We start from the raw sequence: 14,351 nt of genomic DNA, 5'->3' as shown, positions 1-14,351 counted from the left end.
CATTATAACGTTCACTCTTGATAATGTTTATAGAAAAATTTAGAGAGAGGAAACAGTAATTTTTTTAGCGTGTTTGGGGTTCACCTACCAATACGACGGTAGCCAGGTGCGCTGCAATTAGCGTGTACACACCTCCTGATGCACCGGCGAGATACGTTCGGGGATCACTCAGAGAGGAGCCGAGAGAACCTAGCAAACGTGAAGAACATGAAAATTTTTCATTCGTTAACTACCAATTATCTAGCTTATTTCATTGGTGGAGTCGCAGACATGTTAAAATAATACGCACACAAAAAGGAGCTTCCATATCATATACATAGCGAACGTTGTGGTTTATGTGCCAGGCAAACAGGCTCCCAAGTACTGTGTACCCTATAAAGAAGTACTTTACTTCCTATAATCTGTAACAGTCGAGAAATTCTAGGAGAGTATATTGGTATGGATTAGGTCTACCGGCTATAACTCCAACGCTGTAGACGATGCCTACACGGTACCATTTGTGAACCATTTCTAATGGTATTCCGAGCACCAGCTGCATGAGTATATTGAAAAGGATATGGTAGAGTCTGTGGACACAAAGATATATACAACAATTGATATGTTAATCCGTATGCACCGAAAAACAATTAGAGCAAAATATCGACCAGGAAATGTCGTCGATGTTTTGCTCTAGTCGTCGATATTATTCACGATCGAACAGTAGGGGACGGTTAAATATAACACGACCCCAATTTAGGTTGGGGAATATAGTTTGGGTGCCATTTTACCACAAGAGAAATTAACTGTTCAACGATATGTCTATTTAATTGAACAAGTATTATCTGTGTGTGTGTGTGTGTTTCGGAGAGGAGAACGTACCCGATATGGATGAACTGGTAGGTAAAAAATCTCCACACCTCATACCGCCGATTAGGATTATAGATCAGAGGCGACTTTATCGGTGTAGGACCATTTCGAGACCATTCTTTCAACTCTATGCTGTAATAAATGTAGATAGCAACCTAGGAAAGAAGGCAAAAGTAGTTAGCACACTAACACGTCCCTAATAGCACTGCCTTATCCAAGCGCGTTCGAATACTTCTAGTTTCTTTGAAACAAATGTTGATTTCTTTTAAATTAACTAATAACAAGATTTTTCTAAATTGACATTGACTAGAGCCACAAATACGGTACATGTCTATTGGAATTAAGTGTTGTTGCAATTGCACAACAACGTATGAATGAACAACGACTGTAAACATGTTTAATTATCTTTTTGTTCGATTTTAATTGGCATCATTTTTTCTATTTGTTTCTTGCGCAGATCCGCATGCGAATACCTGCCTGTATAATCGAGACGAGTACGATAAAAAACGGCGGGGGCATACAACTGTACTCTTCGAAATAGGACCGCACGAACGTCGCGCGTCGATTAGAAGCCACCTGTCAATTGTCATTACAAAAACATATAATAACGTATCGTATATATGGGTTGAAACTCAAGCAAGGGTTTGCTTCCGATGTCCACTGTATTTAGTTGTATAGATAACATCATATTATTCCTCTATGTTCATAAATCATTGCCTGTCGACACACTGCAATATCATGCAGAAGAAAACCTACTAACGAACAAAAAATATATTAGCGAGTAGAAAAGAAAAATACACATAAACGACATTTTCAAAGAAATAGCAGGTACCACAGAAGCTGAGTTCGCAATAAAAGCACACAGTCGGGTTACAATAGTGCTTGCATCGTCGCTTCCACCTCATCGAAACTATGACAATTCTCTTCCAGATCAATGCGTTAAATTGAATTTGTGAGCTGTAAATATATATCTAGGCTGATTTCCCTTGATCGCCCGTTGCATTATGTGCAGCACAGGCTACTCCGGTGGTAACAGACACTTAGAGCGGCGTCGTTTTTATTTGTACTCCAGGATACACGGATATGGAGAGCAATTTATTGGCTTTATTATACGCCTTTCCCTCTGCACAAATGTACGTTATCAGGACATAGTTCTGCCTCTAATCTGAATTGTGTACTAGCCTTAGAGGACGCATGTAATGCCTAATGGCACGTTATTATGAACCGTGTAAAAGATACGTGATCATAGTGCAGAAGAAAATAGTAGTATAGAAAATAGATTCTGGCAATAGTGCTTCATCACAGCTGGGGTAGCGGCGGAGCTGCTGAGCTTCGTCTTCAAGTGATGCAGTGAAGATGAGGGTCGAGCGCGAGACTTTTTCCAGTACTCAACGAACCTCACGTGACGTTTTTATTAATATCACACTCATTACACCGAACTGGTGCGGTATTCTAAAGGTCAGGCAAGCAGCTGAGCAGAATCTGCTGCTGAGCAGTAAATCTACGAAAAAGTTACTTGATCTTTATTTAATTTTTAGTGAATTAATTTTTTTTTCAGTCTGTATAGCTATACGCTTGTCCATGCCAACGCAGATTTTTGCGCAACAATTAGTGTTGATGTATAAAGACTGCATCGGGATTTTTTTCCGCGGAAAAGTACCGTTTGCAGTAAGCTGGGGGCACATGGTGAGTGCACCGTTTAACGGTAGCAAGGGCCAGTATTAGCCAAAATTGATACATATGAAGTGCAATGCAGATGTCAGTGAACGATCTAACACGGAAGTCGCATCGTACAAAGTTAATGCTGGGTAAGTAGATTAATATGTATTTTTCGAATGTAGTAGATTATTTTTCCATAAACATTTGTAGATCATGGTTTTGCATCTTTCAATTTCAGCGCACCCATGTTTGAGCTTAGCTCGATATCATATCGGTTTCTTTTCTCTCCTTATCGGCATATAACAGGTAAACGAACTCTGAGATCTAGCGTTCTTACAGCGACGGGTTCGCAAGCTGTTAAAGCAAAGATCAATGACTATATTCAGGGCTCCGATTGCGTCGTATGACATTGTTCAGCTTAATTACCATTCAGTGTAAGCGTATGGATAGCCGAAAGCATTCAAGGTGTCATACTTGTATCATTAGAAACGAAGGAGTTTTCACAATGATCAAATAAATTATCAGGTTATTTACTATCAGGTTAACCAGTCCAACACCTGCTTTGACCCAATACCGACTTAATATCACAAACGTACGCTTATCAAGATGCCTAGATGAAAGCTCAAACCCAAATTATCACGCAGTCAACTTTTAATAGTCTATTAAAGAAATGTTTCTTTGCTTATTATCTGCAGTTCGGTATAACGCCAGACATACGTCTGCAGGTTAACTCAACAAAGCAAAAACGTTTGCCAGTAAGGTAGACTATCTTGTCCCGAGGTAGAGTCGAGCATTTATAGGACAATTATAGGTGTCTTTAAGGCTACTAAAAGCACCTTCGTTTTACTGAACAAGCAAGAAAAATGTTCTAATTTAATAATAACTAAAGCGACTGCAATGATGTTTATTTTAGTTGTACTCGAGCCGATACCGAGGACCCATTAAGCTCAAGAAAATTACCGAACACCATCACGAATCAAACTGGGGACTTTTAACTTGACGATCAGGCCTTTGATGGCTCCGCTGCCATGTTTATAGACATCCTCCGAAGTACCGTTACTTCGATCTGCTATGAACGTCGTTGACGTAATACGCAATATAAAACAGTGTGCCATGCTGTGGTAGCATGTTTCCGAGATTTCGGCACCACGTACTTGAGTGAATAACATTTGCTTGTATGCAATGACGACAGCGGCACAGGTGAACGTCGCACCAATGGACGGCGAAGAAGAAAATAGAGTTCTGCAACAGACGAGTATGCGAAACTTACGACAGTTGAGGCTGCAAACTTGACGAGGGTACAGAATCGAGGGTAATTTTTGTATTTGACTGCAAATTGCATCATTTTCTCGAAGTCGTCGTATCTGAAATGTCCGTCACGATCCCAGTCGAATCTGTTAGAAAAACAACAACATCAAAGCAATGCATATGTTATATAACGTATAATAATGGCAATAGCACATGCCGTAGCGCCCCTCTAAAGTACAAGGATTTTTGTCGTCGTTCTTTGCTATATATAGCATTTCGAGAACGAGCTGAATGTTATGGATCAACTGAACCTATCTTAAAGATATCCATGGACTTGAATCCAAAACTTAATCGCCGTCTCAAAAGGAATATCAATCACTACCAAGTAAATTGTCCAAAGAAAAAACTTAATGGTTGGTCTTTTTTACGATTTCTTGTGTCTTTTTACACAGCTTAAACATTTTAGCGTGTTGAACCCTTACATTTTTGGGTCTCTTGATCTGCTATCGAGCCAAATTTTGCCCCATTGCTTTCATGCAACATGACGAATTTGCTCCTAGCAGTATTGCTGGAAGCATCGTTACTATTAAAAAGCTATTGGTGAACTAAAACAAGAACATTTTGAAACAAAAACACTTAATTAACGGTTTAGCTCTCAAACCGGAACTGTTGTCACAGCGGATGATGGCCGTATTGAATATTAATGACACCTCTAACAAATGTTAAACATTTCGTTTAAATATTTGTTTTCGTTTAGATACAATCTTGAAGACGAACCATAAGAATCTCTAGCTTGGAAAGATTCCCTATTTAGTTCTGGTCATAAGCACAGCGTGGGTTCGCTGAAGATGTAAACTTTTGTTACCTTACGTCCTCTGAGTTAAACGAGCTGGTCAGAAATTGTAGTAACTATACATATGTATTTGTGTGATATTTAGTACATTTTTGTAAAGGAAACCTTAGAATACGACCTGACTGAAAGCGGTAATTATGCTTGGCGGCGCCAAACGAGCTCATAGAGTATTACCAAAACAGATGAAATTTGTCGAGAGTTATTCCCTAGGTGATTTATATACCAGTTTTTCGGTGGAAACGCTACAAATATGCTGTCAAAAACTTTCATTGCTATATTCCATTAACTATAAAGCTTAGGACACCACCTGTATTCGTGATGCAACTAAATCGCAGACTGATTCAACCGTCTCCTCTTACCTTTCAAGTAATTCCTGAATAACGGTAGGAGGTAGATCATGCTGCAGCAACTGTGAATGCTCCTGCCAGAGGCGAGACAGGTGTGCAATGGAAACGTAGCCATCATGATTCGTGTCATACTAAAATTTGAACGAAAGCAGTTATTATATCTTTTCAATTTTGACCGATTCACAGATGAATAATCAGATATGTATTTACAGATATTTACGTAAATTAATGAATGAAATAGTGATTTAAGGTATACGTTAGGCTCAGCAAGTACGTTCGGAAACTACTAAATGCGAGCCAGGGTCCGCACTAGTTTTTGCGCTCGGTGCTGCCGTTAAGCGTCGCTTCAGTCGGCTAGCTCGAACTTGGACCAACACGTTTGCCACTGTACCACTGCGGAAACAGGACACCTATTTATTCTACCCGATGTTGATAGAGAAGGACCTCTATATACATCCGTTCTCATATTCTTACCTTATTAAAAACGGCTCGCCAATTATTCTGAAAAAGAAACGAGAGCACAGGTAAACGGACGTAACGTTAGTATTGCACTATGTGTCGCATATAAGATCCATTTCTTCAGTGCCCATAAAAGTTATACTAAATAATTAAGTTCCTTCAAGAAGACGAAGAAGATGCGTACGTGTCTATTTGATCGATACTAATATTATTATTGTTAATTTTTCATGGAGAACTACCGTTGAGTTACGTGGACATACATGACTTTCGATCGAAAATAGTGGGGTGGCGTGCTCTACATAGTTAATATGTATCTTTTGAGTGCGTTTCCATGATAAGTGTTGGTAAATGCTTACCATGGCCTATTGTTAGCACACTATATCATAGGTGCGTTAGGGAACGGCTCACGTAAGGCCAACAGAGCCCACAGGCTGGCCAGCCATCAACCGAGTAGTTTAATCGCAACTGACATCCCGCAATGTGAGCCTACCCTAGTTGTAGGACTGAAGTGTGCCCAGTTTACATTTCATTTCAATTCAGTATACGCTCAGACTAAAGCCGAAGGGTCAGCCGCAAGTTAAAATTTCAATCGAAGAATTATCTGCTTACCAGACAGCTGTCTGACAACTTTAAGTTAGCGTAGCTGTTAGGCAACTTTGCATTCTCAAGGTCAAAAATTAGTGCTACTAAAAAAAAGCTGTTCATATAAATTGACCTTTATTTATAGACCGTTTCTCCGTTTTTTGGCAACAATTGTTCCTTCTTAGCGTCAATAAAGGTTATTTATCATTAGTTTTGCTTTTGTCAGAAAATGATAGAGGTATCATTAAATTTTGTTTACTGAGAGAAATCCCAGCGAGCGACCTTTTCCTTCTAGTTTGTTATTACTATAACTGCGTTTTTGTGTACACTCCACATAGCCAGAAGGGCCCTGAGGTACCTGACTAGTGTTCGATACGTGGGACTAATCTTGCCTACAAACGGTCAAAACTTTTAATGTGGCTTTTAATATAGGAATATTTAATTACTTCTAGTTATTTTTAATTATGATTTTAATACAACAGAATGGAGCCGGCGGTGACTGCCAGTGTATCAAATGCGTTTGTTTGCGCACGGCGCTAGATTTGTTTGCAATGAATGTGGCCGCCCTTTTTTCATACGAAATCCAATTAGTCGAAAACATCCCTCATTGAAACGGCTCGAAATACCTAATCGAAACGAGTCTTCGTTCTTACAACGACACATGGGCCTGCATCGCTCATCGTTGAACAGATATGTGTACCATCATTGTTGCCTGCGAGATTCGTCAGTACACGGGAGGGAAAGATGGCGCAAATCTATCCTGACTGTCTTAAATAGCTAAAACAGTAAGTTTTCATTCATTAGGAACTACGTATATCTGCACAAAATGACGTGCAACATGCCTTAGATACCATGCGGCGATATCTGCTGCAGTACCATCGCACAGCAGCCTCTTCTATCGGGCGAACCGACCTTATAATTTAATTTTTTTCAACTTTGAGTTTAGATGTTTATAAAATACGATTGTGTGTTTTCCACATATAAATGAACTATATTTTTTACATCTAAAGGATTATTTACAGATTCAGGCTTTTTAACTATCCGTAATAAAATACAACTGCATATTTAAAAGAACTTCAAAGCACTTACACTCGAATCTATCCAAAAGTTTTTCTCTTAACTTGTACAATCACCAAAAACAATTGCTTCGTTACCTTTAGTTTAAAGCAAAAGCGGTATACGATGCAGTACGCCACTGCATTTCAATGGTAAGTCGATAAGTTAACTGTAGTCGATCTGAATTCAATAACTTTTATCTAATTATTTCCTAATACCATAGTTCAAATTCATTTACCCGATCGCAAACGTCGATGCAGCATTCGTCGGTTTCACTGTCCGTAGTGGTTCGGCCTTTGCTGTAGGCCACTTGGGCACTTGAAACCTTCGACATCTTTGTGTTTCGTGGGAAGAACTCTCGAATCCGGTTTGCGTCGGAAGGCCCCACTTGGCCCTGAAGTTAACGTTTCAGCTATACGTCTGAAACGATCTAACACTAAATATAATATTGAGTGAATTTGAATAAAAAAAAAACACCAGTTTTGTTTTCTGCTGAAAATGTTTAAATCATATAAAAAGAAAAGCGAATGTCCTCCGATAGTTGAAAAAAGCGATCTTAAAACAGAGGCAGAACAGTATTTTATGGCCCCAAGTAGCAAGATAGAAAAACTACAAACAATTGTGAGCAAGCGCCACCGAAGCTTTCCTAATTATAGGACGTACACGAATCAAAACATACCTGATCGTACTAAATGAGCCGCTTTAAGTTATCATAAATATTATTTAGATAAATTATTTGTAAATTGATTTGAATATCATTCTGAATTGTCATTCAAGCTAGAACGCAGTAAAGGTTTGCAATACGGCTTATCATTAAAGCAAGTTATAGCAAGTTTCAGAAAATCTTACGACACAAAGCAACGATGGAAAGATTATTCAGTGCTGTTTGTTCGTAGCTATAGACATTTTTTTTAACAAAATATATATCTAAATCATTACGATTAGATCGATAAGAAAGTAAACAAGAAGTTCGGACTTATTCTAGCCAGCGTTATCCTATGTTATACAAGTCTACTGCAAAGTCAAATATGTAAACATGACGGACGGGAGGTGGGGGAGGGGGAGATTGTTTTCTATGTAACGCGGCTCCAGCTACGTCATCAGCGTAGGCAAGATCCAACTATAAACTCTAATATGATCGCTTTATTTAAAAAAAAAAAAACCGTACGATGATATCTGACAGTCAGCAATCCACTGACATTTATTTTGAACTGATTTTTCTAATTACGTGATGAAGAATTCTAACTTCCATTGAGCCATGTTTACATACTAATAGATTTAGTCAGAAGTACTAGAACTGATTTTGTTAGTCATAATATATTGCGTTACAATAAAGTGTAATACATCTGTTGTCGAAGCACAACAGAGCGGTAGCGAAATTGTTGGGGCATAAGATGGCGGCAAGTCTTCTTCTGCCCGTACAGCATAATGGAACATCGATTTTATTGTTAGTTTGATATGTATTTTTTATGCATTGTCAACGGTGTAAGAAACAGCAGGTTTTGCAACAAAAAAACTTACTAATGTCTTTTTCCAAAATTTGTGGTAGAGGTTTTACGTCGGTAAGCGGCTATAAAAATCATGAGATAATTAAAACACTTGACAGTGATACAGGTGACTGAAGAACTATACATTTCGTACATCTAAATGTAACGAATGCACATCTTCATCTCAACGTCTGGGATGAACTTCTGTCCTAATTGAGATTCAATCGTTCGTTGTAGGCGAAAAACGTTACTCAAGTTATCTAGATACGTTCAAGTTTCTGAGAAATATAGGAATTCAAGAGGCGATAAACTGTTGAACGAATACTAATTTAAATATAACGCCACCTTGCGCCTATCCTGATAATTTCCATACACAAGTAGCTAACTAAACCAATAGCTTTGTTAGTTAAAGAATTGTACGTGTGTTTTGCCATCTCCTCTCGATATCGCTTTATCGATATTTCTAGCTTAGCTTCACTCAAACAGGATACAAACGCCCCATATTGATCCTTATGGGTTTAAAAGGCTTACACAAGAAGTTGCCACTGTTGCGTATGTTCGACCATACGCCGTACCCACTAGCCTACGGAAGACAGCGCATTGGATACTGGTCTACGGTACCATTTTTAATTCCCGCTAAAGCATAGACTCGATGTGTTCCTTCGGTCCTGCTGGCATACGTCCACATACAGAGCAGCTTAGAACTGAGCTTAGAAGAAATAGGGTGGCTAAAGACGAGCACCAGTCACCGAAACAGAAGAAAACAAAACAGGGTGACCAATCTCGAAGTGAATTCATTATTTACTTTAAAGTCAGTCTTCTGCGTTCGGCATGACAACATGAAAATGAATGTAGTATCTCATATCAAGAGTCTAGTGGTCAAGCCAATTAAGCAGTGAAGGCATTTAGCCCTATCCCCTGTCAAAATACTGGCCGGCAAGGCTACTTCCGATTTTCAACAGGTGTGAAAGAAGAGTACTCGCGAAATATTTGGAAGACAATCAACTACTAATAAAAAAAAATCAGCTCGGTTTTCGAGGCGATTTCCGAACAGGCAGTGCCGTCGTTGGAAAGACCCAATGTCGTTGTGTAGACCCTATGAGCGACTTAGCAAAGCACTTGTTGTAGATTTAAGACGCAGTTCCGGTCACTTAAAAATAGATCGATTATTACAGAAATTGGCCACCGATAGGGTTGAAAACTCAGCCTTATGGCTGATGTGGTTTTCATATCTTTTAGAACGCTAAACTTGTTGTCGTTAGCGCCCGCTCAAGCCGCTTGCCACCCCTTCTAGGTGTTCGGCAAAGACTCAATACCGCCCCTCTCGCATTCGTACGCTTTGTAGCAAAAAGCAAAAAGGTATAACGCAATATATGGAGAGGAAACAATGCTCAAGTACTTGGGCGATTCACGCGTTGAAGTCACAGTAGCCGAGGATCACTGGCGATAAAATGCACCGCAAAAAGGCTGCAATCGATAGAAGGATGAAAATTGAAAAATAAAATTTAACTGTTTTTTTTCAAATTTGATCAAATAAAATCTCCAGTACTCCCGTTAAGGTTTGATTGGTCCGCTGAAGTACGACTATGAAGAGTAACACCTGACATAGTGGTGACGCGGCCCATACGAAATGTATTAGTCGTCGGCACTGCCATTACGCTTCCTATCCTACCTAAACATATTCCTTCTTCCCCATAAATAGTCGACAATGTGCTTGCAAGTGTAACTGAGGGCCTCAACGTTTGTCAAAGACATTTTTCGAGAACGATCGCGCAGGACTCATTCCAGACGTAAACGCGCAAAAATACTCCGCATATCATTATAAGCAGGATTCCCCAGTCTGATCACACCTACGAGAAATACTTACAATATATGTTCTCCAGTATTATCTTATGAATATCTTGCTTGTGTCCAATCGCTCCGACAAAAAGTTTGCTAAAGACCCGTGCTCATTGTGCCTACCATTATAGGAAAGCTTTTGGCGATGATATTAAATCCAACTAAAGTTAACGATTATGGGCAGTTTAGCCGATTTGCCATAAAGTTTACATTCAATTTTTATAAAATGGCCTATAATCACAAACATCGGAAACTGACAATTTTTTTTACGAATTTATCAAGATCGCTTTGGTTACTAGTTAAATGTATTAGCTTTAACAATCTGTCTCTGTTAATTGAATCGTTTGGAGGTTTGTTAGATCGTTTTGGATAAATCTCCTGTTTGATCGTTACTAAGAGATTTAGTGAGTGGTGGCAAGATACTGTGCTGTTTCGTCAAGTCAGCTCCTATGGAACGGATTTGAATCTGGTTTTTCACGTCAGACAGGAGAGGTAACTGTAACGTTAACTCCTATCATGTTTTTGCAATAAGAAATTGCTTACATTACAATTTGTATGTTATGTATACGGTAGCACAAGTTGTCGGAAGTCGAAATTGACGGTCACGACATGTGATCATTATATGTTATCATGAAATGTTCCGCATCTACGAACTTTTTGCATCACTTAGACAACACTATTCCCGAATATCTACCGACAGATTTGTTTAGCATCTGATTTTTTTCAAGTGGCCAGTGTTGTAAACACGTTGAGCCGAAATGCACATAGCAAGATTAAAGCCCGTTTCAAAACGGATATGAGCGAGCATTTAATCATGGCGGAACATAGTGCTTCGTTATCGAAATTTGAACGGTCGTCAATGGACGAAGTGTTTACGAGATCATAAGCTTCTTAAGCTATCAAATACATAAAAAAAATCTGCAACAGGAAAACAGTGCGGAGAGGAGGGCCATTCGACACTGTCGAAAAATGCTTTTTGGATGGCCCTGCAGTCTCGACAAAATGTTAGCGAACACATTTTATGTAGGTGCGATTATGATGTCGCGGACGGAAACCTCAAGCACCTCTCATACTGATATTCCCTGAAAGAGTTACGACCCTAAGACCTGCCCGATGTCATCTGCTCCCCAGTTCTTCTAGAAATGAGCCTGCAGATCGTCTTTGATCCTTCTTTGATAAAAGAGATGTTTACAAACGCAAAAACCAATCACAGGGACTGTTGCTAGCGTTTGAGAACATATAGGAGGCGTCTATTGAGCGCAAGATCAAATTTCCGGCCGACTATGGTGTCCAATAAAGGAGACGTCATGCCACCGTACTTGTTCTGGAAAGACAAAACCACTGATAAAACTTATCTCCGTACTGCACGGACGCTTATCAGCGTGCTCTGCCACCGTGGGTGACTGAAGTGTCTGAGGGAAGCTTCGTCATATATCAAGGTGAGGTGCCAACAAGTACTATCCACTTAGTCCGAGATTGGATGAAGAGGAGATTCTGAGCATGTTTAGGGATATGCACATATGGCCATTGTACAATACAGATTTATAACATGCTGGATTACTATGTACGGAAACTTCGAAATAAGTCTGTCCTAGATTTAGGTCATGAATGAAATGAGCGGAGGTCGTATCCAACTAAATATGATCGTTAACATTGACGCTTCTAGCGCATCCAAATAATTTCATTGAAATATTTGTTTATGTTGAGATACATCGTTAGGGACAAATCAAAAGAAAAATCCCCACGTGAAACGGAATACGTAATTTTCACGATGTGCATGAATGTTTATTGAAGCGCCATGTCCATGAAGCTAAAATACGCAATTAGCAAAAGGCCCGAAAAAAGATAAACATAATGCTTCTAACAATAGGTCAAACAATCTGCTTCAAACAGTAAGGCGAGAATAAATTCAACTCAGCCCTATAGCCTGCAGATTTCTAGTATATTACAGCACTCAGTATGAACATCTATGACTCACGCTACCTTAGCCATTCTAACTAAAAACTTCAAAGAAGCCGCGAGCTCTAAGTCATTATTTGTCATGCGAGTGACGAAGAGTTCTGGCGTATTCAATTCCTTGTTTAAAAACTGAATAGAAACTTCTTGACATCTATATGTAACTTCATGATATCCTTCCATTGGTCCCTTTAATAAAGGAAATCAAATTTTACTCCTCGATGAAAAATACCTTACATAGCTCTGTTTAAATGTAGCTATACAACTATCTTATACAATTTATTTAAGAAGCTTGCACGTAAATTGCTTGCCTAACCCACGGGTTCATTTAGTTAAGGCTAATCGATTGAATTTAATGTCGGGGCATCATCAGTAGTCACAATGCTACGCTAAATAGCCAGCCACGCAACACCCAATTATATAAGATGGTACGGTAAAACCATACGAAATATGGGGTTAAATAAAATTTCATTTGTTGCTCAAAAAGTCATTACTAGATGAGTGGGCTCTATATAGCGTTCGCACTTTTATCTATTTGTGCATGAAGCAGGGGGTCAAATGCTTCGAATGATGTCATAGGAAAAAAAGAACCAGACGAGCTTTCTTTTATCACTCAGGTACTTCCACCCTTTAGCCAACAAAAGAGAAAGTCATTGTCATGCTATAGTTTGACATGTATACAATATATTTACACAAACTTCTTACTCACCTTCTTCTTTTTATTGATTATATGATCAGTTCATTTATAAGTTCACCTGTGCAATATTTCCAACAAACAGCTATCTTTTCTCAGATGACTGCAGATTAACGGCGGATTTCCCTTTGACCGCAAAATGAAGGCTCGTGTCAGTTTTCGGCTCGCCCTCACAACGCTACCACAGTACAGAAACGTCTTCGAAGTCGAACTTTTTCACCACACCGAAATATCACACCACAGGCGACTATTGACCAGTCTCCAGACAGTCTTCTTCACGTTGCCTAGTCGGTCTTCATTTTCATTGGCCCACATTTACTATTCCACCGTCAGCAATAAACAAACATGTCCGCATCCATACAACATGCGTAGCTTACTATAGTTTTCGATCATTCATAATAACATCACGTATCATATTCGGGTTCGCAATACGCATGAACGCAATGCAGAGATTCGTGCACCATCCAATTTCTACGCGCTTTAACAATAGCTACATATGTAGATGAAATGTAATCACAACCCCGCCGTTGTTTAACTGGCTAACATAGTTATACTCCGCTTCGGGATAGTCGTTCGCCACCGGCCTACTACCAGTGGCGAGATACCGAAACAGATCGCCTTTGCCAGTAGTTACCAGCTGCACCGATGGGTGACTAAATAGTCGCTAGAATTGTTCGTTCATCAATCTTGTCCGCTAGAAACTGTCAACGATGCCAACTGAACGAACTTCTGGGACTGTTGATCGTCAACACAGTGTGAGCACGCCACAGAACGCCTGGTTGGCTATATGTTATCCGTTTTTCGTTCGAGAGGAAAGGGTGCCACGGCGCATGTTGTTGAGGAGGAGAACGAGACCTATGCCGTCTTGGCTACAGTCGCCGTTGCGACGGCGGCTATTGCAAAATGAACACCCTCCCCCTCCCTACTTCCCTCCAACAGCGTTTCGTTGATAAGAACCTATTATTCGTAGACGTCTGCGTATCTATATGTACGTTTGTTGAACCGTGCTTTCCAATTCCAGTATTGACCACAATTTTGTTGGCAGCTGCCAGCGAAGAGGCGCTGATCGTTACTGAAGCGTTGATTACTACTTTAGCAGTGGGAACAGTTTGTCGCCAAAAATCCCACCAAAATATATAGTTCGCCTCATCCCTACAGCTTCCTCATAGACATGCATAAAATACTTCAGCCAAAACGAAACGACTAAAAGGTTGCTCGAGTTGACATTCAAGGAATGGAGAAGTCGGTTGCAGACTCCGGAGATGTTAATTGCTTGACGTTTTTGTCAAGTCAATACTTGTTTGACCAAGTCCTGATCAAGCAAG

At 39.7% G+C, this 14,351-nt stretch overlaps 1 protein-coding gene and 1 long non-coding RNA gene across 5 annotated transcripts in view; one reads left to right on the top strand and one right to left on the bottom strand.

Moving 5' to 3' along the window:
• LOC111264171 (uncharacterized) overlaps window positions 1–3,769 on the top strand; it is a 9,769-nt gene extending 6,000 nt beyond the window's left edge. Inside the window, exons 2-3 of one of the 2 annotated variants that reach the window (XR_015312586.1) lie at window positions 1,304–2,654; window positions 3,419–3,769. This is a non-coding gene — a long non-coding RNA (uncharacterized LOC111264171). Of the gene's footprint in view, window positions 1–1,303; window positions 2,655–2,811 lie in introns of both variants that reach the window. The other variant, XR_002682715.2, reaches the window with a different exon arrangement.
• Window positions 1–13,808, bottom strand: part of LOC111264170 (rhomboid-related protein 2) — a 16,615-nt gene extending 2,807 nt beyond the window's left edge. Inside the window, exons 1-9 of one of the 3 annotated variants that reach the window (XM_022839831.2) lie at window positions 13,042–13,808; window positions 7,289–7,486; window positions 5,428–5,454; window positions 4,966–5,084; window positions 3,776–3,899; window positions 1,324–1,422; window positions 859–1,001; window positions 454–566; window positions 89–189 (exon numbers count right to left, since the gene is read on the bottom strand). In XM_022839831.2, the coding sequence (XP_022695566.1) occupies window positions 89–189; window positions 454–566; window positions 859–1,001; window positions 1,324–1,422; window positions 3,776–3,899; window positions 4,966–5,084; window positions 5,428–5,454; window positions 7,289–7,384 (822 nt within the window). In that variant the 5' untranslated portion in view covers window positions 7,385–7,486; window positions 13,042–13,808. The remainder of the gene's footprint in view (window positions 1–88; window positions 190–453; window positions 567–858; window positions 1,002–1,323; window positions 1,423–3,775; window positions 3,900–4,965; window positions 5,085–5,427; window positions 5,455–7,288; window positions 7,487–13,041) is intronic. The other 2 variants (XM_086969969.1, XM_022839833.2) reach the window with 2 other exon arrangements.
• Window positions 13,809–14,351: the final 543 nt, after the last annotated feature.

The sequence above is a fragment of the Varroa jacobsoni genome, unplaced genomic scaffold (genome assembly GCF_002532875.2).
Source record: "Varroa jacobsoni isolate VJ856 unplaced genomic scaffold, vjacob_1.0 scaffold_825, whole genome shotgun sequence".
Taxonomy (NCBI): Eukaryota; Metazoa; Arthropoda; class Arachnida; order Mesostigmata; family Varroidae; genus Varroa; species Varroa jacobsoni.
Note: the sequence above shows the minus strand (reverse complement) of the source record. Positions and strands in the feature narration are given on the sequence as shown.